The sequence below is a fragment of the Mobula birostris genome, chromosome 8 (assembly GCF_030028105.1).
Source record: "Mobula birostris isolate sMobBir1 chromosome 8, sMobBir1.hap1, whole genome shotgun sequence".
NCBI lineage: Eukaryota > Metazoa > Chordata > Chondrichthyes > Myliobatiformes > Myliobatidae > Mobula > Mobula birostris.
The window spans coordinates 94383743-94406426 of record NC_092377.1 but is presented as its reverse complement, the minus strand read 5'-3'; the positions used below and the strand labels follow the sequence as shown (position 1 = coordinate 94406426).

At 41.1% G+C, this 22684-nt stretch overlaps 1 protein-coding gene across 4 annotated transcripts in view; it reads right to left on the bottom strand.

Moving 5' to 3' along the window:
- LOC140201499 (retinol dehydrogenase 13-like) overlaps window positions 1-22684 on the bottom strand; it is an 82039-nt gene that overhangs the window by 26640 nt on the left and 32715 nt on the right. For all 4 annotated transcript variants that reach the window (XR_011886882.1, XR_011886881.1, XR_011886883.1 and 1 more), the window contains one exon: window positions 4079-4183. Coding sequence is in view for 1 of the 4 variants with exons in the window: in XM_072265693.1 (XP_072121794.1) it covers window positions 4079-4183 (105 nt within the window). In the remaining 3 variants the exon portion in view is untranslated. The remainder of the gene's footprint in view (window positions 1-4078; window positions 4184-22684) is intronic.

Here is a 22684-nt window from a genome sequence, read left to right as displayed (position 1 = left end):
CCTGCTGCAATCGCATTGCTTCCTTAGCACTATCTACCCCCCACCTATCTTTGTATCATCTGCAAACTTTGCCACAAAGCCATCAATTCCATTATTCAAACCATTGACAAACAATGTGAAAAGTAGCCGTCTCAATACTGACTCCTGAGGAACACCACTAGTCACTGGCCGCCAGCCAGAGAAGATCCCCTTTATTCCCACTCAGTACCACCTGCCTGTCAGCCATTCCTCTATCCATGCCAGTATTCATAGGATTTTATCTTGTTAAGCAGCCTCATGTGTGACACCTTATCAAATGCTTTCTGAAAACCCAAATAAATTACATCCTCTGCTTCTCCTTTGTCCTTCCTGCTTGCTACTCCCTTGAAGAACTCCAGCAGATTTATCAGGCAAGATTTCCCTTTCACAGAAACCATGCTGACTTAGACTTAATTTATCATTAGTCTCCAAGTACCCCAAAACCTCATCCTTAATAATGGACTCCAACACACTTTCCCAACCACTGAGGTTGGGCTAACTGGCTCATAATTTCCTTTTTTTTTTGACTTCCTTCCTTCCTTCTTAAAGAGTGGATGACATTTGCCACAGCATAGTCTTGGACCATACCTTTGTAGACAGCTGTTTGTCACATGTATCAGTATCTTAATGGAATAAAGAGTATTACAAAGGCACAAGAGAGGAGCTTGCCCAGGTGGATTGGAGGAGGATACTGGCAAGGGTGATGGCAAAGCAGAGATAGCTCTGGGAATAGTTCACAAGGTGCAGGTTTGATATGTCCCACAGAAGAAGTAGTTCTCAAATGGCAGGGGCAGGCAGCCATGGCTGTCAAGGGAAGTTAAGGACTGCATAAAAGCCAAGCAAAGGGATTATAAGGTAGCAACAGTGAGCGGGAGGTTTTTAAGATCCAACACCAGGCAACTAAAAAGCTATAAGAAGATGAAACATGAGAGCAAATGTTTCGGGGTACTTGGAGACTAATGATAAAATAAGTCAAAGTCAGCTTGGTTTCCGTAAAGGGACATCCTGCCTGACAAATCTGTTATACTTTATTGTTGCCAAACAATTGGTACTAGAACGTACAATCATCACAGCGATATCTGATTCTGTGCTTCACACTCCCTGGATTACAAATATTAAATATTAAAAATATTAAAGATAGTTCAAATTAGTAAATATTAAAAATTTAAATTATAAATCATAAATAGAAAATAGAAAAATGGGAAGTAAGGTAGTGCAAAAAAACCGAGATGCAGGTCCAGATATTTGGAGGGTGCAGCCCAGATCTGGGTCAGGATCCATTCAGCAGTCTTATCACAGTTGGAAAGAAGCTGTTCCCAAATCTGGCCGTACAAGTCTTCAAGCTCCTGAGCCTTCTCCCAGAGGGAAGAGGGACAAAAAGTCTGTTGGCTGGGTGGGTTGTGTCCTTGATTATCCTGGCAGCATTGCTCCGATAGCGTGCGGTGTAAAGTGAGTCCACAGACGGAAGATTGGTCTGTGTGATGTGTTGCACCGTGTTCATGATCTTCTGCAGCTTCTTTCGGTCTTGGACAGGACAACTTCCATACCAGGTTGTGATGCACCCTAGAAGAATGCTTTCTACAGTGCATCTATAAAAATTAGTGAGAGTTTTAGGGGACAGGCCAAATTTCTTTAGTTTTCTTAGGAAGTAAAGGCGCTGGTGGGCCTTCTTGGCAGTGAACTCTACTTGGTTGGACCAAGTCAGGTCATTTGTTAGAATTTTTCCAGTAAGTAACAAGCAGGGTAGACAAAGGAGAGGCAGTGGCTGTCACTTACTTAGATTTTAAGAAGGCATTTGATAAGGTGACACACATAAGGCTGCTTAACAAGATAAAATCTTATGGCATTGCAGAAAAGATAATGTCATGGAGAGCAGAATGGCTGACAGGCAGGAGGCAGCAAATGGGAATAAAAGGGGCCTTTTCTGGTTGGCTACCATGACCAGTGGTGTTCCTCAGGGTCAGTATTGTAGACATCCCACCTCTCCCGGAAGATCCGGGAGTCTCCCGCATATCGATAGTGGCTCCCTGATGCCCGGAAATTATATACAATATCCCGGAAATAGATAGCATCCTGATTGGTCTCTCTTCGTGCCAAGAGTGGACCCCAACCACCACGCCATGAGGAAACAATATGATTTGGCGATATGAAACAATACAAGTCATTTGCACCTTTCCTCATTCCCTGTCACGCACGCAAGATCATTACACACGCGTCATCCATGTCAGCGCGGGAAAAAGATCAACTCCTCGAGCTTGTAAATGACGGCGGGCTGAAAAGTTTGTTTGGCATAACATCTCTGCTGGCATTCTGGATCAAAGTCAAGGCTAAATATCCTGAGATAGCCACGAAAGCACTGAAAACGTTGCTTCCATTTCCAACATCATATCGCTGCAAAGTGGAGTTTTCTGCATGAATGCAACGAAAACTAAATTGCGGGATAGACTGGACATAAGGAACCCCCTTCAAGTATCGATGTCTCCCCTCACCCCTCGATAGGACCGTCTTGCTGCAGGGAAACAAGCCCAGGGCTCCCACTGATTCAGCGATATTGGTGTATTACAATGATTTTATATGTTCATATGGGGAAAATATGCACTGTGTGTTTAATATCCAAACGTTACTTAAAATGTTATGATGCTATTGACTTACCACCTATATTCCGGTCGTGATTAACACCCCCCACCGGTTGGCCGGTGCGCAAAAGTATTGTCAATATTAAACCGGTCTGCGGTGCAAAAAATGTTGGGGACCCCTGCTAAGTAGACCTATCAGTTTTCTCTGTGGGCGGGCTTTACAGTCGACCTGAAAAATAATAACAGTGTTGCTCGCTGCACTGTTTGCAACAGTGACTTTTCTATTGTCCATGGTGGGTTAAAATGTAAAAGGCATGTTGAGGTGAGTTTAACAGGTGTCATTACAGCATAGCTAACGTTATTTAAACTAGCTGGCTAGCTGCTAAGGAGCTACGCTATTCATGTCCTAAGTGATGAGGCTAAACTCCCTGTAGACTTGCTTAAAGTTGTAATAGAATAAACATGATAATATAAGCACATATTTTAATGTCACATTTGCTGCATATACCCAACTTGGTTTACAGATTAGACAAAATCACTAAACAAAGTATTACATACACCCTTGGAGGTCGACAGGTGGGGTGGGGAGGATATGGTGTTGCGGGGAGGGGGTGCTAACCTCCTTGAAATGGTGGTGATATCTCCCTGAAATGAGTTTTTGCAGGGTGGGATGTCTGGTATTGGGACTGCTGCTTTTCACACTGTCTGTCAATAATTTGGATTCTGGAATTGATGGCTTTGTGGCAAAGTTGTGGCCAGAGATGTGGAGAAATTTCATTAGCCAGAGGGTGGGGAATTTGTGGAATTTGTTGCCACATGCAGCTGTGGAGGCCAGGTCATTGGGTGTATTTAATGCAGAGATTGATAGGTTCTTGATTGGACATGGTTACAGGGAGAAGGCCGGGAAATGGGGCTGAGGAGGAGATTAAAAAAGGATCAGCCATGACTTATGGAAGTCAGTGATGAGGCCCTCATTTCATTAATGATCACAGAATCCAGACCACTGTACTGAGTTCACAATTAATTTCAACATAGTCAGGAAACAGTGTTAGTTCAAGACCAAGCACTTTTGTATATTTTGACCAATCGACAAACCTTTTCAGGTGCATAACCTCTTAGTTCCACAATTAAAGAAATGGAATGCTTGCCAGCCATAGGAAACTAGTGTGATTCCAGCATTTGTTGGGCTTTAGCCAGGACAGGGGAAATATTAAAAAGCAACTTAATTTTCTGATGGCGTTTCACAGAGAAGCCGCAGAGCTGATCTCTTGGCCAGGGATCACTGCAGATGCACCCAAAGAAGAAAGGGAAGAAAAAAATAATTCAAAAATGAGCAATTTTATCCTAAAGCTAATGGAAAACTTAAACACGAGGGTACAAATGTCTATTTGATTCTATCTTACAGATGCAGATTCCATGCTCACAAGGAATCTCCAAACACGTTCATCAATACAAAGCCGAAAAGGAAAACAGTGCAGACTTACCAAGGTGATTTACACCAAACTGCATTTCAAATCCATCTTCTGTTTGCCAGTGAGGACATCTCATGACACCGGCATTATTAATCAGGATATTTATGTTCTCTTCTTCTAAACAAACAAAAGGAAAGATATATCAGATTTTGAAATTTCACACAGACTGAGAACAATGTACTCTGCAGCTGGAAGTTTTCCTGTCACTCCACATTTGCGCCAAAGGTTCACAGTAATCTGGAGATACAAGAGATTGCAGATGCTGGAATCTGTACTTTATCAGTAATGGCTATCTTGCAGGTCACTTCAACTCCAGGGAGGAGGCACAGGAGCCTGAAGACAGACACTCAACAGCTTCTTCCCCTCTGCCTTCACAGTTCTGAACAGACCAAGAACCCGTGAACACTACCTCACCTTCGGCTCTCTTTTTGCACTACTTATTTTTATGGACATACTTAATTTTGTATTGCATTGTACAGCTGCTAGAAAACAACAAATTTCACAACTTTTGTCAGTGATAATAGACTTGATTCAGAACTTGTGACAGTGCTCAGGAAGTCCTGAGTGACTGTCCTGGCAGGGGAGAGTTAGTGATCAATGCCACCACTCTCCAGTGATGGTAATCATGTAGGCTGACTACAAAGCAGATTCATGAGTGAACTTTGTTCACTCCTGAAGATAGACAAGTCCCCTGGTCCTGATGGAATACATACCAAGGTACTGAAAGAAATGGCAGAAATTATAGAAGAGGCTTTGGTAATAATTTACCAAAATTCTCTGGACTCTGGGCAGGTCGCAGCAGATTGGAAGATGGTGAACGTCAAGTCACTGTTCAGAAAAGGATGTAGGCAAAAGGCAGGTAACTACAGGCCAGTTAGTTTAACATCTGTAGTTTGGAAAATGCTTGAAGCTATCATTAAAGAAGAAATAGCGAGGCATCTGGCAAGAAATGGATCCATCAGACAGACACAGCATGGATTCAGCAAAGGCAGGTCCTGTTTGACAAACTTACTGGAACTCTTTGAGGATATAGAGGGGAACAGATGGATGTTATTTACTTGGATTTCTAGAAGGCATTCAATAAAGTGCTGCATAAAAGATTTATCCAGATGACAAGGATGCATAGAGTTGGGAGTGATGTATTAGCATGGATAGAGGATTGGTTAACTAATAGAAAGCAGAGAGTTGAGATACATGGGCATTACTTTGGTTGGCAATCAGTGGTGAGTGGTGTGCTGCAGGGGTCGGTGCTGGGCCTGCAATGGTTCACGATATACATTAACGGTCTGGAAGAGTGTAGTTTATCGAAGTTTGCTGATGATACTAAATTGAGTGGAAAAACAAATTGTACAGAAGATATAGAGACTCTGCAGAGAGATATAGATAGGTTAAGTGAGTGGGCAAGGGTCTGGCAGATGCAGTACAACATTGGTAAATGCCAGTTCATCCACTTTGGAGGAAAAAATGAAAGAGCGGATTATTATTTAAATGGCAAAAAATTGCAACATGCTGCTGTGCAGAGGGACGGGAGTGCTTGTGCATGAATCACAAAAGGTTGGTTTGCAGATGCAGCAGGCTATCAAGAAGGCAAATGGAATGTTGGCCTTCATTGCTAGAGGGATTGAATTTAAGAGCAGGGAGGTTATGCTGCAACTGTACAGGGTACTAGTGAGGCCACACCTGGAGTACTGCAAATGTTCTGGTCTCCTTACTTGAGGAAGGATAAACTGTCTTTGGAGGCAGTGCAGAGAAGATTCACCAGGTCGATTCCAGAGATGAGTGGGTTAGACTATGAGGAGAGATCGAGTCGCATGGGACTGTACTTGCTGGAATTCAGAAGAATGAGAGAAGATCTTATAGAAACATATAAAATTATGAAAGGGCAGAGGCAGGGAAGTTGTTTCCACTGGAAGGTGACTACTACTAGGGGACATAGAGTCTAGGGAGTAGATTTAGAATGGAAATGAGAAGGAACCTCTTTTCTCAGAGAGTGGTGAATCTGTAGAATCCTCTGCCCAATGAAGCAGTGGATGCTACCTCAGTAAATATATTTAAGACAAGGCTGGATAAATTTTTGCATAGCGGGGGAATTAAGGGTTATGGGGAAAAGGCAGGTGGGTGGAGATGAGTCCATGGCCAGACCAGCCATGATCTTATTGAATGGTGCAGCAGGCTCGACGGGCCAGATGGCCTACTCCTGCTCCTCTTTCTTATGTTATGTTCTTATGTTCCAACTTGAAGGTGAAGGAGGAGGAAGAGAACAGTGACTCTTCACAATCAAGTAGCTGCCAAATGAGAGCTTAACCTGCTGACATAGAAGGGGATTCTAATGGTGATTGGGAATCCAATCGAACGCCTCTGCAGAACATCATGGACAGAGATTGGAACAAGGTCACAGACTGATCAGCCTAATCACACCCTGAAGAAGACCATTCCCAGTACTGTAGCCCAAAAACTGTGAGACAGTTCACCGAGGCTGTGGGACAAGGGTTCAGGCTGATTGACAATGGACTGTGTTTCCTTATAGAGATCTTCACTAGGCATTACTGAATAAACTTTATCTATTTCTTTAATCCTATTAGTAATCACTAAAGATTCCACCTTGGTTTTCCTTCTTAAACCAACTGAGTATGAAATTATCTGTCCCCTAAGAAAAGATTTCATCCTGTCCCAAATAACTAAATTGGACATTCCCTCAGTCGTATTTAATTCAAAAAATAGAGAAATTTGCTCTTTCATAAAACTTACAAGGTTGAATCTTGTAGCAAAGTAACATTAAATCTCCACTGAGGTACCTTCAGTATATTATCAGAAAACTTCAAAGTTAATTTCATAGGTGCATGATCCGACAACGCAATGACATCATACGCACAATCTGCAACGGAGGGCACCAAACGCATGTCCAACAAAAAATAATCAATTCTTGAGTATTTATGATATACATGTGAAAAAAAGAAAAATCCTTATCTTTAGGGTACATAAATCTCCAAATGTCGACCAGACCGTATTCTAATAAAAAAGAATTAATACAAGTCGCAGCTTTATTAGGAAGCGACTGATTGGTGGATGATCTATCAATCGAAGGTGTTACATACGTCGCGGGTATCTTGTGACTGTCTTATGACCATGATGTAATTGAGTATCTTGTGAGCCTGATGTAATGGTCTTGTGATGGTGGGGTGATATAATTTTCCCCGCCAGTGTGAGGTCACGTGATGACATGTTCTCAACAGGTATATAATGGGAAACCCCTGTTGTGACGCAGTTAGTTTTCGTTAGTTCATCAGTTACTCAGTTATGCAGCGTATTCGTCTCATGATGCAGTTTTGTTTTAAAGTAGAGTTTTACATTCTATTGTAGGTCTAGTATGGAGAGTGAAGACCTTACTAAAGTACGGGAACCCGAAGGATCGAGTAAAGTTGGTGTCGTTTGGTGGTTTAATACAGGATCAACCTTATAGAATCTTTCAGAAATAGTGACCTGCATCTGAGATCACTCCTGCAAGATCAGGGAAGTTTGTGCAGTGTTCACTCGCCAGAAAAAGGTCAATTCCTTTAAGCCATTTTATTTCCTTCGTCGTTAATCCTTTGGACAGAATCAGCAGTAACGTCACGTCTCTGAAGAAATCCATTTCCAGAGAAGTCTCTCTTAATTGACTGTGTAAATCACTTGGACTTTCGAATTTACCACTTTAAGATCTGTTTTGAATTTACCATTTTCGGCAACACAGAAAATAGCTTCTTAAAAAATTCAGGGCTATCTATATTAGGTGCATAGACACACACCAAAGCCACCTTTGACCACATAACAGACCAGTAACAATTAAATATCTTCCAATTAAATCAGTAACCAGGTTGAAATGTACAAAAGGGATTTTAGAATCAATAAAAATAGATACCCCTCTTATTTTATTTACTGATAAAGAATGAAATAAGGGTCCCTTCCAAAATTTAAAGAAACGATTTTCATCCTGCCTACGGATATGAGTCTCCTGCGCAAAAATAATATCTGCATGAAGTGTTTTTAATTTCTTAAAGATCTTTCTGCGCTTAATAGGTTGGTTCATACCATTCAAATTCCAAGATATTATATTCATTTTATTAAAATTCATATTTAAAACTTAATTTAAAATTTTCATGAAGTAAGCTAATGCACAGGTGCAAACTAAATCCGAAAAAAGGACAAAGCATGACTCAATCAGAAAGAAAAACAAGATAATTGACAGAAAAAGCCTCACAGGATTGCCCAGTCAAAAAAAACTAGTCTAATATACCCAACCTCCTCTCCCAAAAACCCGGAAACTGTCCAATAGACAGACGGCATGCTGTCCTAATGACCCTTGACCCCTGTCTCCAGTTAGCAGCTGTTGCTTACAATGTAATACGTTGCCACCAGCAGAAAGACATAACAAAAGATACATAAATAACAAATTCCAAATATTTTCATATTATGTTAGCGATAGTTAACACCGAACTAACGAAGGCCATCTTAGATTCATTTAAAATACGTAACCATGTATTCAAAAAAGATAAATCCAACCAACTAATAAACTACAACTAATGTTAAAAGACTTACAAATCAAAGAAAAAGTAAATAATTATAATAGTCCAAAATCATATTAACTATTAAAGTAAGCAATAACGGATCTGAGTAAATCAACCAAGTCCATATCTGGGCACTCATAAAACGTGGAACGGACTTTCATCAAAGCCGCTACAAACAGCTCCCAGCTAAGGATTAACTATTCAAATTGCTTACGAAATGGACTTAAACTCCTTTATAAATTTCCAACCGTCTTCCGGGTAGTCAATCAGTTTTGAGTGAGAGTTAGGTGGAGTAATTATCAGACGAGTCAGATAACACAGAGAGGGACAGCAGTTAATCTTATAAAGTTCAGCCATGATTTCCCGATGCTTAATTCTTTCAGCATAATTCTCTGGGGCAAAATCTTCAACTGTAGGAATTTTTCCTCCATCATAAATTAGCTTATCCCTTTTCCTTGCATCTCGAAAAATAGTTTCTTTGGTTGTAAAATAATGCAGACATACTATAATAGGACGAGGTTTCTTTTCAGCTGAAGGCTTGCGACGTCAAATTCGGTCAGCTCTGTCCAGTAGCAGACAGGCTTCAAGAATCTCACTAAAAAGTGAATATAACATGTTCGAAAAGAACTTTAATGGCTCACCGGTTTCCGTATTTTCAGGCAAACCCAGTATGCGTAAATTTATCCCGCAACTTCCGCTTTCCAGGTCGATTGTTTTCTTATTAATTCTTGATAACTCTGAAATAACCTCATTAATTTTCTTTTCCATAGAAGATAATTTCAATTCTTGTTCTTTAAGAGTTTGACTCGTTGACTCCTGCTGTCTTTCAATTCTATGAGTGCTCTGTTTAAGCATCTGATACTGATCTTCCAAATTCTTCAAAGATTCCTGAACAGCACAAATAGTTTTTTCAAGCTTTGCATTAGTGTTCGTCAGCTTATCAATTTTGGTGTCTACCAAACTGATCTTAGCATTTATAGTTTCTATTAAAAAGATCATTCTTTCTAAAGTAGAGAATTCCTCTGATTTCTTTGTTCAGCTTCGGGAAGAGTTCTGCCACCTCTTAATTCAATTCCAGATCAAGTATCACCCATCGCAATTAAATCATAAATTCTTCAGCAAAAGTAATAAGTTTTCAAACTTTAAACAAATCTAACAGTGGAAAGAAAGTTGTAAAAGATGGAGCTGCGACAAACGCGCCTTACTCCATAAGCTGCCAAGGGGAGACACAGCATGATCTGCTTTTGACTTTTCCCATTGAGTAGCAACTTCTTAAATTTAAAAGCCAATTTTATATACATGGGGACAGGTCAGGCAAATTATTGGCTGGTCAATTAAAAGCAACTATGGCTAGAAGACAGATCCTGAAAATTCGAAGACCTGATAGAACCGAAACGGTAGATCCTTAGGAAATTAATAAGATATTTATGGATTTCTACTCTAACCTTTATAAATCTGAATTTTCAGACAATATTACTTTTATGAATAGATTTTTTCAAAAATTGAATATACCTAAAATTTCTACCCAAGATATGAACACATTAGATGCACCTATTAAACAAGAGGAAATAGCAAGGGCTATATCCTCTTCCCAATCAGGCAAGGCTCCAGGACCAGTTGGATATACAGTGGAATTTTATAAGACTTTCACTGAAATACTTACACCTTATTTATGTCAAATTTTTACTGATTCTATATCCTCTGGGAATCTCTCAAAAACTTTTTATGAAGCATCAATTTCACTAATTCCTAAAAAAGATTTATCTGAATGCGCTTCCTATAGACCAATCTCTTTACTGAATGTGGATTTCAAAATTCTTTCTAAGATTTTGGCTAATAGACTTGAGAATATCCTACCTAGTGTTATTTCCAGTGATCAAACTGGATTTATTAAAAATAGGTATTCACATTTTAATATTTGAAGATTATTAAACATTATTCAATCTTCTCCATCTAAAAAATCTGAATGTGTTGTTTCTCTTGATGCAGAGAAAGCTTTTGATAGGGTAGAGTGGTTTTACTTATTTGAGGTTTTGGAGAGATTTAATTTTGGTCCGGGATTTATTTCCTGGATCAAATTGATCTATCACGCACCTATGGCTGCGGTTATAACTAATAATCAAACATCTCCTTACTTTAGATTATACAGAGGTACTCAGCAGGGATGTTCTCTTAACCCTTTATTATTTAACTTGGCTTTAGAACCCCTTGCTATTGCTCTTAGGGATTCCAATATTGTTCAGGGTATTAAGAGAGGAGACAAAATACACAAGGTTTCGTTGTATGCAGATGACCTGTTACTTTATATTTCAGATCCTAGGAAATCTATTCCTCCTATGCTATCTATATTTTCTGAATTTAGTAGTTTTTCTCGATATAAATTAAATTTATATAAAAGTGAGTTATTTCCCATTAATAATTACTCGGATCAATATCATCAAGTACCTTTTAGTATTGCTAAAAATTACTTATCTTGGTATTAAAATTACTAAAAATTTTAAGGACCTATATAAATATAATTTTCTTCCATTAATTGACTATACCCAACAAATGCTTTCTAAATGGCCACCTATGACGTTATCAATAGGTCGAATTAATGTTATTAAAATGATAGTTCTACCAAAATTCTTATACTGTGTACATTTAAGGCAGTTCCTACCTTTGCTCCTAAAACGTTTTTTGATAGAATAGATTCTATAATCTTATATTTGGAATAATAAAAATCCTAGATTGAGTAAACCTTTATTACAGAAATTAAAAAGGATGGTGGTATGGCTTTGCCAAATTTTAGAATGTATTATTGGGCAATTACTATGCAATATATTACTTTTTGGATTCATTACTCAGACATACATGAATGTCCTTCATGGTTGGATTTGGAGGAAAACTCAGTGAAGGGGTTCTCTTTGGCCTCTTTACTGGGAGCTCCTCTTCCTTTTTCGTTTTCTAAGATTAGTAGACAAGACTTTAATCCTATTATTAAACATACTTTAAGAATTTGGTTTCAGTTTCGTAGATTTTCTGAGGTAAATAATTTTGTTCTTTCCAGTAATATCCATTTTAATTATTTTTTTAAACCATCAATTTTGGATAAGACCTTTTTAATTTGGAAAACCAAGGGAATAACAACTTTTTCAGATTTATTTTTACGGGACTGTTTAATGTCTTTTTCTCAGTTAGTGGATAAATATGGTTTACCTAATATATATTTCTTTAGATATTTACAAATTAGGAATTTTTTTACGTGGTTTGCTGCCAAATTACCCTTATGCTTATCCACCTAACATGACAGATGTTCTTTTCCAGCTTAAACCACTTCAAAAAGGGTTGATAGCTATAATTTATAAACGGATATTGAATTTACAAATGATATCTAATGATAAAATTAAACGTGCCTGGGAATTGGAAGTTCAAGAGTCATTTTCAGATAATCAATGGAGTAAAATTCTTCATTTGGTTAATAACTCATCTATTTGATACAGTTCAAGGTAGTGCATTGGGCCCATATGTCAAAGGATAAACTAGCACCTATTTTTTCCAACATCAATCCTATTTGTGACAGATGTAATAGTGAGGAGGCCACTTTAACTCATATGTTTTGGTCTTGTACAAAGCTAGACAATTTTTGGAGAGATGTTTTTAAAACATTATCAAAAGCCTTGGATCTGGACCTACAACCTAATTTACTTACGGCAATATTTGGGATTACCCCATCGAAATCAGGAAATATCTCTAGGAAGAGGTACAGTTGACATTTCGGGCTGAGACCCTTTGTCAGGACTAACTGAAAGAAGAGCTAGTAAGAGATTTGACATCTCTTACTGGCTCTTCTTCCAGTTAGTCCTGATGAAGGGTCTCGGCCCGAAACGTCAACTGTACCTCTTCCTAGAGATGCTGCCTGGCCTGCTGCGTTCACCAGCAACATTGATGTGTGTTGCTTGAATTTCCAGCATCTGCAGAATTCCTTGTGTTTGCGTTTTTAAAACCAGGAAATATTCCTGTTTCTGCTCAACGTATGATAGCCTTTTCAACTTTATTGGCTAGGAGACCCATTTTACTGAAGTGGAAGGATTCTAATCCACCTACTGTCTTTTATTGGCTTTCCTCCATTATGTCCTGTTTAAGTTTAGAGAAAATAAGAAGTCAGACATTTGATACATCCTTTAAATTTGAGCAAATCTGGCAACCTTTTATTCAATATTTTCATTTGATTTGATTTATTACTCTTCCAATTTTTTTTGAAGTTTTAGATTTGATCAGAAAGTCTTTCCTTTTCTTTTCTGGTCATATCTTCAAAATAGACTGCCCAGTCCCCCAATTTTTTTAGTATAGTGTAGAGGGTTTTGTTTTTTCCTCATTTAAAATTCAAAGTTTTTTTCTTTCCTCTTTACGAACTGATAAGAGGAGAATTGTTGTTTTCTTTTTTATTATACACTAGCTTAACACTATGTATGATTTTGATAATGTCTACTTTAATCTCTGTTTGTATGGTTATTGATACATATATTTGAGATAATTCTCCTCTTGTTTGTATTTATGTTCCTTTTAAATCATGTGACACCAAACCAAGTTATCAGACGATTGATGCTAATGAGAAAGATAAGGGAGACAATGGAGAAACGTTCAAAATGTTAATGAGAGAGGAGAGAGAGATTAACGGAAAAGAAACACAATTCAGAATATTGACAGACCGGTTGCTTTGAACCTGAACTGTTTGAAGTTTGATGGACAGGCGATACCCCAGCAGGGGGATAAAAAGAACAGGTTCGCTAAGGCACGGGACACACCATGAGATCACAAGATAACGAGACCCTGGAACAGCGGTGTGCCCCCACAAGTTGGTGGGAGTTTGGAGGTCCGGTTCGTGGGAACCAACCATAGACTCACAGGGTGTAAAGGTACAATCGGTGGGAACCTGGTGTGTGTGTCCGCCCTTGCCTGGGTGCCGGGTTCACCGCGGAAGAACGGTCGTATCCGGAACGGAGGGGTCACAGTCAGTGACCACAGCAGGATAGAAGACATAAAAGGGTCCGCCCGAAAACCAACTGCGAAGACATCAAAGGTCTGCCTGAATCAAATTTGCATTCCCCCCCCCTCCAACGGCACAACAGCGATTACTGCGAACTGTACTAAGCTGAACTGAACTCTGCGTCACTTAAGACTGATCATTTTACCCCTAGACTGCGATAGAGCTTGGTTTGATTCCTATTATCCTAGTTCTGTGTACATGTGTGTATTATCATTGCTAACCTGTTGCATTTATATCCTTATGATTAGAGTACTGTGTTACTTATTTTCTTAATAAAACTTTATTAGTTCCTAGTAATCCAGACTCCAACTAGTGGTCCATTTCTGCTGGTTTGGCAACCCAGTTACGGGGTACGTAACAATCAATAAAAAGATTCATAAAAAAAAAAGGAAAGGACAATGGACTGGATTTGCAAATCCTGAACTCCACTAAATGGGGTGGGGTGGGGGGAGGTTTGGGGGACTAACTACTAACTAGATTGATTGATCAGATAAACTGATTGGGGAAAAATCCTTTTAAGATGGTGTGAAGTTTTTGTTTTAATAGCACTTTCAGCAGGAAGGGAGCTTTCAGAAAAGGCAGTTTGCTGGGTGGATAGTGCCTGCAACAATTCTGCCTGCTCGCTTCTTTGTCCTGGACACAAAAGTTCTGCAGTGATGGTAAACTGTAGCCAATCACCTTGTATATTGTGAGAAGATGGTACTTGTGTTTTTTTAATTTAAAACATTGTTTGCACTATTGCATGTAACTACTACGAATGCAACACACACACAAAATGCTAGAGGAACTCAGCAGGCCAGGCAGCATCTCGGAAAAGAGTACAGTCGACGTTTCAGGCCGGAACCCTTCAACAGGACTTTCTTTGTATATATTTTTATGATGAATAAAGTTTATTTTTTGAATAAAAATAAATTACTTTGAAATGCAGGAGTAATTGGCAAAGCCATCAGTTGCTGCCATCCCCTACTGCCTATGAGGCACCGTCTTGAATTGCTGCAGTCCTTCTGGTGAAGACTCCCACAGGGATCTCGGGCAGGGAACTACAAGATTCAGGTGCCGTGATAATGAAGAGAACCTGTAGGTGGCAGTGTTTCCATGATGGCTGCTGCCCTTGTTTCTCCAAGTGGTAGAAGTCATGGGTTAGGACAACGCTGGCTGGTAAATGCAATTATGAAGTAAATGCAGTTCATTTTGTAGCTGGCACCCACCGTAGTCACCATATGATGGACTATGAATATTTAGGATGCTGGACATAACATGAGCAAGATGGTGACTTTGTTCTGTGCAGTATTATGCTTCTTTGGCTTCGTAGTTTCACTTATCCTGCGAATGAATGGTATTCCTGATATGCACCTTGTAGATGGTGGGATGGCTTTGAGGTGTCACAGTGGCAGTCACTGCTGTTGTAAGCATAGTACAAACACACAGTGGCCACTTTATTAGGTACACCTTTACACCTGCTCATCAACACAAATATCAAATCAGCCAATCCTGTGGCAGCAACTCTATGCATAAAAGCATGCCGACACAGTCAAGAGTTTCAATTGTTGTTCAGAGCGAACATCAGAATGGGGAAGAGATGTGATCTCAGTGACTTTGACCGTAGAATGATTGTTGGTACCAAACAAGGTGTTTGAGCATCACAGAAACTGCTGATCTCCTGGGATTTTCACGCACAACAGCCTCTGGAGTTTAGAGAATAGTGTGACAAAAAAACATCCAGTGAGTGGCTATTCTGTTGGTGAGAATGCCTTGTTAATGAGAGAGGTCAGAGGAGAATGGCCAGACTGATTCAAGCTGACAGGAAGGTGAGAGTAAATCAAATAACCATGAGTTACAACAGTGGTTTTTATGGCCCAGGATGGTAATGGAGATACGCTCCCACTACCTATTAAATGCTCCCAATGGCATGTGCTTCAAATAGCCTCTGACAATCAAGTCCAGCTCCTGGCCTTCATGCATGGCTTAGTTACTAAGCCCGGCAGAACTGTTTCTACTGACAGGAGAAGGGGCAAAGGCAGGTTACTGGCACCTTAAAACCAGTCGCTTCGGGCCGATGGGGCTCATCAGCCGTGGTTGGCAGCTCATCTAGAAGGAAGACTCTGATTTCAAACCGCCACTGCCTTGTGGTTATACCCACTCATGGGAAAGGCTTCAGGAGTAAACCCTGAGAGAAACATCCAGAGCTGGAGTCCTTAAGGCAGTCCTACATTGAGCTCAACGCTGACTGGCAACCCTGTGACGCTGCTGGTACCCAACTGCAGCGGTCTCTACGATTCCTTTGGGTTCATCAGATGTATGGAGAGGGGGAGCTTGCTACATGGGCAACAACTTGCTTTCCATATCGTTCTGCCCAGGCTTGCGTATCTAGACAGCTAGGACACAATATCCATGGTTAGCTCTGACCGACGGAGGCCTCAGCAGCAGCACAACAATGGCATGCAGAAGAGCATACCTGAGTATACAACACGTCAAATCTTGAAGTTGATGGGCTACAGTGGGATAAGACAATGAACATACACTTAGTGACCACTTTATTAGGTACAGGACAAAGTGGCCACTGAGTGCATGTGGCTGGCCTACACAAGTTTCTGGCCAGTAATGATTATTTGCATGTTGATGGCCTGGATCAGTGATGGTAATGTCACTGAATATCTAATGGGTGTTAGGCTCTCACTTGAAGGAAGTAGCCTGAAGGTTACTCGCCACCCATCTCCCTAACATTGCCCAGATCTTGTGCATAACAACATGGATGTCTTCATCTTCTGGGGAATTGCAAAATAGAATTAGGCACTGTGAAATCCATTAATGAACTTCTGACCTCATGGCAGAAGGTGATAGGACACTGCCCTGAGGAGGTGCTGCAGGATCTCCAGGAGCTGGAACGAATGACCAATGATCGTAATCACCTCTCTGTCCAAGTATCATTGAATCATTGTTGTGTTGGACAAATTTTACCAGGGCCCCTCGATCCACACAGTCACATGCTGCCTTGTTATCAAAGGCAGTCATTTTCATCTCACCGTGTAATTGAACTCTTTCTTTCGCACATGGACTTTAGATACAACACTGAATCACGTCATCTGCAGAAATTCTCTGATAACTCAGCAATAGTTGGGTGTATAAAGGGAGGACAGGAGGATGAATACAGGAGAAAACATGAGAGAATAGGACCAATCAAGTGTGTTAGTGGAAAAGTGTGTATGCAACCGGAGGAGATAGCAGACGTACTTAATGAGTACTTTGCTTCAGTATTCACTACGGAAAAGGAACTTGGCGATTGTAGGGATGACTTACAGCAGACTGAAAAGCTTGAGCATGTAGATATTAAGAAAGAAGATGTGCTGCAGCTTTTGGAAAGCATCAAATTGGATAAGTCACCAGGACTGGATGAGATCTGCCCCAGGCTACTGTGGGAGGCGACAGAGGAGATTGCTGAGCCTCTGGCGATGGTCTTTGCATCATCAATAGGGACAGAAGTAGTTCCGGAGGATTGGAGGGTTGCAGATGTTGTTCCCTTATTCAAGAAAGGGAGTAGAGATAGCCCAGGAAATTATAGGCCAGTGAGTCTTACTTCAGTGGTTGGTAAGTTGATGGAGAAGATCCTGAGAGGTAGGATTTATGAACATTTGGAGAGGCATAACATGATTAGGAATGGTCAGCATGGCTTTGTCAAAGGCAGGTCGTGCCTTACGAGACTGATTGAATTTTTTGAGGATGTGACTAAACACATTGATGAAGGTAGAGCAGTAGATGTAGTGTATATGGATTTCAGCAAGATGTTTGATAAGGTACCCCAGGAGAAAGTCGAGAGGCATGGGATCCAAGGGGACATTGCTTTGTTGATCCAGAACTGGCTTGCCCACAGAAGGCAAAGAGTGGTTGTAGACAGGTCATATTCTGCATGGAGGTCAGTCACCAGTGAGCCTCAGGGATCTGTTCTAGGACCCCTGCTCTTCATGAGTTTTATAAATGACCTGGATGAAGAAGTGGAAGGATGGGTTAGTAAATTTGCTGATGACAGTAAGGTTGGGGGTGTTATGGATAGTGTGGAGGGCTGTCAGAGGTCACAGCAGGACATCGATAGGATGCAAAACTGGGCTGAGAAGTAGCAGATGGAGTTCAACCCAGATAAGTGTGAGATGGTTCATTTTGATAGGTCCAATATGATGGCATAATATAGTATTAATGGTAAGACTCTAGACTGTGGAGGATCAGAGGGATCATGGGGTCTGAGTCTATAGGACACTCAAAACTGCTGCACAGGTTGACTTTGTGGTTAAGAAAGCGTACGGTGCACTGGCCTTCATTAATCGTGGGATTGAGTTTAGGAGCCGAGAGGTAATGTTGCAGCTATATAAGACCCTGGTCAGACCCCACTTGGAGTACTGTGCTGAGTTCTGGTCGCCTCACTATAGGAAGGATGTAGAAACCATAGAAAGGGTGCAGAGGAGATTTACAAGGATGTTGCCTGGATTGGGGAGCATGCCTTATGAGAATAGGTCGAGTGAACTAGTCCTTTTCTCCTTGGAGCGACGGAGGATGAGAAGTAACCTGATAGATGTGTAAAAGATGATGAGAGGCATTGATCGTGTGGATAGTCAGAGGCTTTCTCCCAGGGCTGGAATGGTTAGCACGAGAGGGCACAGTTTTAAGGTGCTTGGAAGTAGGTACAGAGGAGATGTCAGGGGTAAGTTTATTTACAGAGAGCGATGAGTGCGTGGAATGGGCTGCCGGCGACAGTGGTACAATAGGGTCTTTTAAGAGACTCCTGGACAGGCACATGGAGCTCAGAAAAATAGAGGGCTATGGGTAACCCTATGTAATTTCTAAGGTAAGGACATGTTCGGCACAGCTTTGTGGGCCAAAGGGTCTGTATTGTGCTGTAGATTTTCTATGTTTTTATGACCCTTGTGGAGCACTTTGCCAAATGGTGCAAGCTGAACCACCTGCAGCTTAACATCAGCAAAACAAAGGAGATTGACTTGAGGAAGACTAAGCCTACACACTGCTCCGTTACTATTGATGCTGAGGACATGGATGTGGTGAGGACCTGGGGGTGTACCTGGATGACAGACTTGAGTAGGGCACCAACACAGAGCTGTGTACAAGAAGGGCCAGGGTCTCCTCTACTTCCTGAGGAGACTGAGGTCCTTTGGAGAATGTAGGCCTCTCCCTCACATGCTCTACCAGTCTACTGTCACCAGTAAAACCTTCTATGTGGTGATGTGCTGGGACAAAGGCATCAACATGGGTGATGCCAACAGGCTCAATAAACTGATAAGAAAGGCCAGTTATAGGATTATAACAGGATTATAGGAGATAAACTGCACACTGGAGGCTGTGGTAGAACAAAAGACCCAACGAAGAATCCTGGCAATTCTGAACATGTTTCTTATTCTCTGCATGCCACCTTGGCCGAACAGAGGAGCACTTTTAGTAATAGACTAAGACAAATGTGCTGCTCTAAAGAGCACTTTATGAGGTTATTCTTACCCTCGACCATTAGGCTCTATAATGAGTCAACCTATCACCGGGTAAGTGATGACCCCTCCTGTTAGACTGTTTGAGGTAACTTAATTTTATGGTGACACTGTGATTAACTTTGGGATCAATAAAGTATCTATCTAGCTATGACCACAATTGTAATGATGTCTGGAGCCACATGGCCTGGTGAATCCCAAACCGGACATTACTGAGCAGGTTATTAGAGTATTAGATTCTAGCATGGATAAAGCAGTGACAAAGAGTGGGAATAAAGAGAGCCTTTTCTGGTTGGCTGCCGGTAACTTAGTGGTGTTCCACAGGGGTCTGTGGTGGGACCGATTCTTTTTACATTATATGTCAATGATTTGAATGATGGAATTGATAGCTTTGTTGCAACTTTTAAAATTTTCTAAATGGAGAGAAAATACAAAAAAACTGAGGTGCAAAGGTACTTGGGAGCCCACATGCAGGATTCCCTAAAGGTTAATTTGCGGGTTTGAGTCTGTGGTAAGGAAGGCAAATGCAATGTTAGCATTTCTTTCAAGAGGACTAGAATATAAAAGCAAGGATGTAATGCTCAGACTTTATAAAGCACTAGTGAGGCCTCATTTGGATTACTGTGAGCAGTTTTGGGCCCATTATCTTGGAAAGGATGTGTTGAAACTGTAGAGGGTTCAAAGGAAGTTCACGAAAATGATTCTAGGATTGAATATCTTTTCACATGAGCGTTTGATGGATCTGAGCTTGTATTCACTAGAATTCCAGTGAATGAGAGGTGACCACATTGAAACCTCCGAAATGGTGAAAGGCCTTGATAGAGTGGATATGGAGAGGATGTTTCCGAGGTGGGAGAGTTTAAGTGTAGAGAACACAGCCTGGGAATAAAGGGGTGTCCTTTTCAAATGAAGATGAGGAGGAATTTCTTTAGCCAGAGAGTGGTGAATCTATGGAACTCTTTGCCACAGGCAGCTGTGGAGGCCAAGTCTTTATGTATATTTAAGGAATAAGTTGATAGATTCTTGATTGGTCAGAGCATGACGGGAAATGGGGAGAAGTCAGAAGATTGGGGCTGAGAGGAAAATTGGATCAGCCATGATGAAATGGCAGAGCAGATTTGATGGACCAAATGGCCTAATTCTGCTTCTATATCTTATGGTCTTATGGAATAAATGTTGCCGATTACCACTACTTAGGATACTTCCCACTACCTTGCAGGTGATATAGACAGAAGTAGCTGGCTGGATGCCAGTGTTGCAACTCCACAACACCACTATCACAATCAGCTGAGCAACTGTTTATTTTACCTGGAGATCCAAACTAGAACATGTTCTGACAGGCAGGATGAAAAACGTCCCAGAGAAACAGGTGGAGAACATCCCTTGCTGATCCTGATGGTTACCTCTGTGTCTGGCTGCCTAACACAGTCTGTTCAGCCCAGGTACATAAACAGAAAGTGTTACTATGATCTACCTATTCCCTGCGCTGAGAAGGTTGGATATAATCTCATGGGCTGAGAAGATAGGAGACATTCTGGGATTCTAAACCACATTGTCCCTCATCCATCACCTTTTCTGGATGGAGAGGTTCCTGAAGAAGTGCCCCTTTGACCTCAAAGTTGTCAGGCAATGCTTATCACAGAATGAGGTTAGGTTAAAGATAAAAAGAAGAGAATGGATTCAACTGGATCTTCACTGCGCTCTTAGTTAATGTCATTCAATAAAACATCCTGCTGCCAGAACTGCCCTGTCGGCACTTGGATAGAGAACAGAAATCGAAGAGGAGAGTGCTTTACTTGATCCTTCCAACATGCTTAGGACCTCATGCCACCATAAGCTGACTACAAAGCTGCAGCAGGGAGAGACTTCTCCTGAAATGTCTCTTTGCCCCAAAGCTAAGGTGTCTATCTCAGTGTCTGAGCGTACACATTGTACACTGGGGCAGACACGAGTTGCTGCTAGAAGATCAGTTTTGTGGAAAAAGAAGTTCTGTGGTGCACACCAAATCAGTGCCAAGTTAAGGACCTGTTTACAGCAGAACGTTGCCAATATTGCATGCACGAATTGCAGAATGCACTCAAGAGGCCAGTGGGAAAGGCTATGTGAACAGGACCTCCCCAGGACCCCATTTTCACACACTATATGAGAGTAAAAGAAGACCGTTCAGACTGCAACGTCTATCAACATCCTGGCACAAACTCAGCTGTTGTTTAGGTTTGTAGGGAAGGTTTTAGGGACAAAGCGAGGAATTAGATGTCAGGTTAGGGTTTAGGGACAGGGATGTGGGGAATGCCTGGGCAGCAACTCAAGTCCAGGTCGAAGCGCTCCACAGTTGAACGCTAGTGATCCCAGAAGTCGTGTTGCAAGCACTGAGGAGACCGGAGATCTCCAGGTTGGACACCAGTCCCAGGTGGGAAATCCGTGTGGGCAGCCAGTCCTGGGTATGGGTGTGAGTCACAAGGGCCCATGACCTCTCCAGGTAACCAGGGTTGGAAATCTGTACGAGTCTGAAAATAGTCAAACCCACTGGTGTTGAAGACTGAAGGTACAGGCCTTAAGGAGTCATGAGGGCCCAGGTCACAGGGGTCGGAGGTCTGTGCAAGTCTGGAATTGAGGTCCAAAGGTCAAACCCGTAATTGGCGTCCTCCTGGGATGAAGTCTGAAGTTAGAATACTAGGGAGACGGAATGGAGACCTGGAGGTGGCCTCTCCTAGGGTTGAAGGGCTAGCTGTCTTGGTATGGAAGTGGGTGGATGGGAGGGATGCGAAAGGGATTTGTTTTGCTATTATTGTTTTGTTTTAGTTTGCTTTGTTTTGTTTTGCTGCTGCTTGTGGTTGTTCTGTGGAACCTTGTGGGCAAGCTATGCTGGCGCTGAAATGTGTGATGACACTTATAGCTGACCACAGCAAATCTTTGGATGTACTGGTTGTTAACACAAACAATGCATTTCACTGTATGTTTTGATGTAAGTATGATAAATAAATCCGAAGCTGAATCTGAGAGCACATCATCTACGTGGTATAATTTAAAAAATGATTTTGGTATATATCACGAAAAATTGTAAAATAAAGCAAGTCATTGTCATAAATATTTTTACACACTTTTAAATGAAATGTTTGCATGCATAATAAAGAACTTGACTTCCCAGTGGGCAATGAGATGGGTTGACACGGAACCAGAACCCAGGACCTGATGAAGGGTCTCGGCCCGAAACGTCATCTGTACCTCTTCCTATAGATGCTGCCTGGCCTAGTGCGTTCCACCAGCATTTTGTGTGTATTGCTTGAATTTCCAGCATCTGCAGATTTCGTGTTTGTGTTTTTAAAAACTGAAAGCATCTATTTTTATGCATGTAATTGACAAAGATGCTTTAGAGATCTTTAACAGCTTTCAAATTGATGAGATAGCTTTTACGTTGGACACTTTGATGACAAAATTTGAGGCATATTTTGTCCCAAGTTAAGCATCACTTTTGAGAGATGTAAGATTTTTTTTCCTGTGACCAGAAACAAGGTGTTAACTTCGACCAATAGCTGAGCTTCACACTGAGTAAATTTGGAAA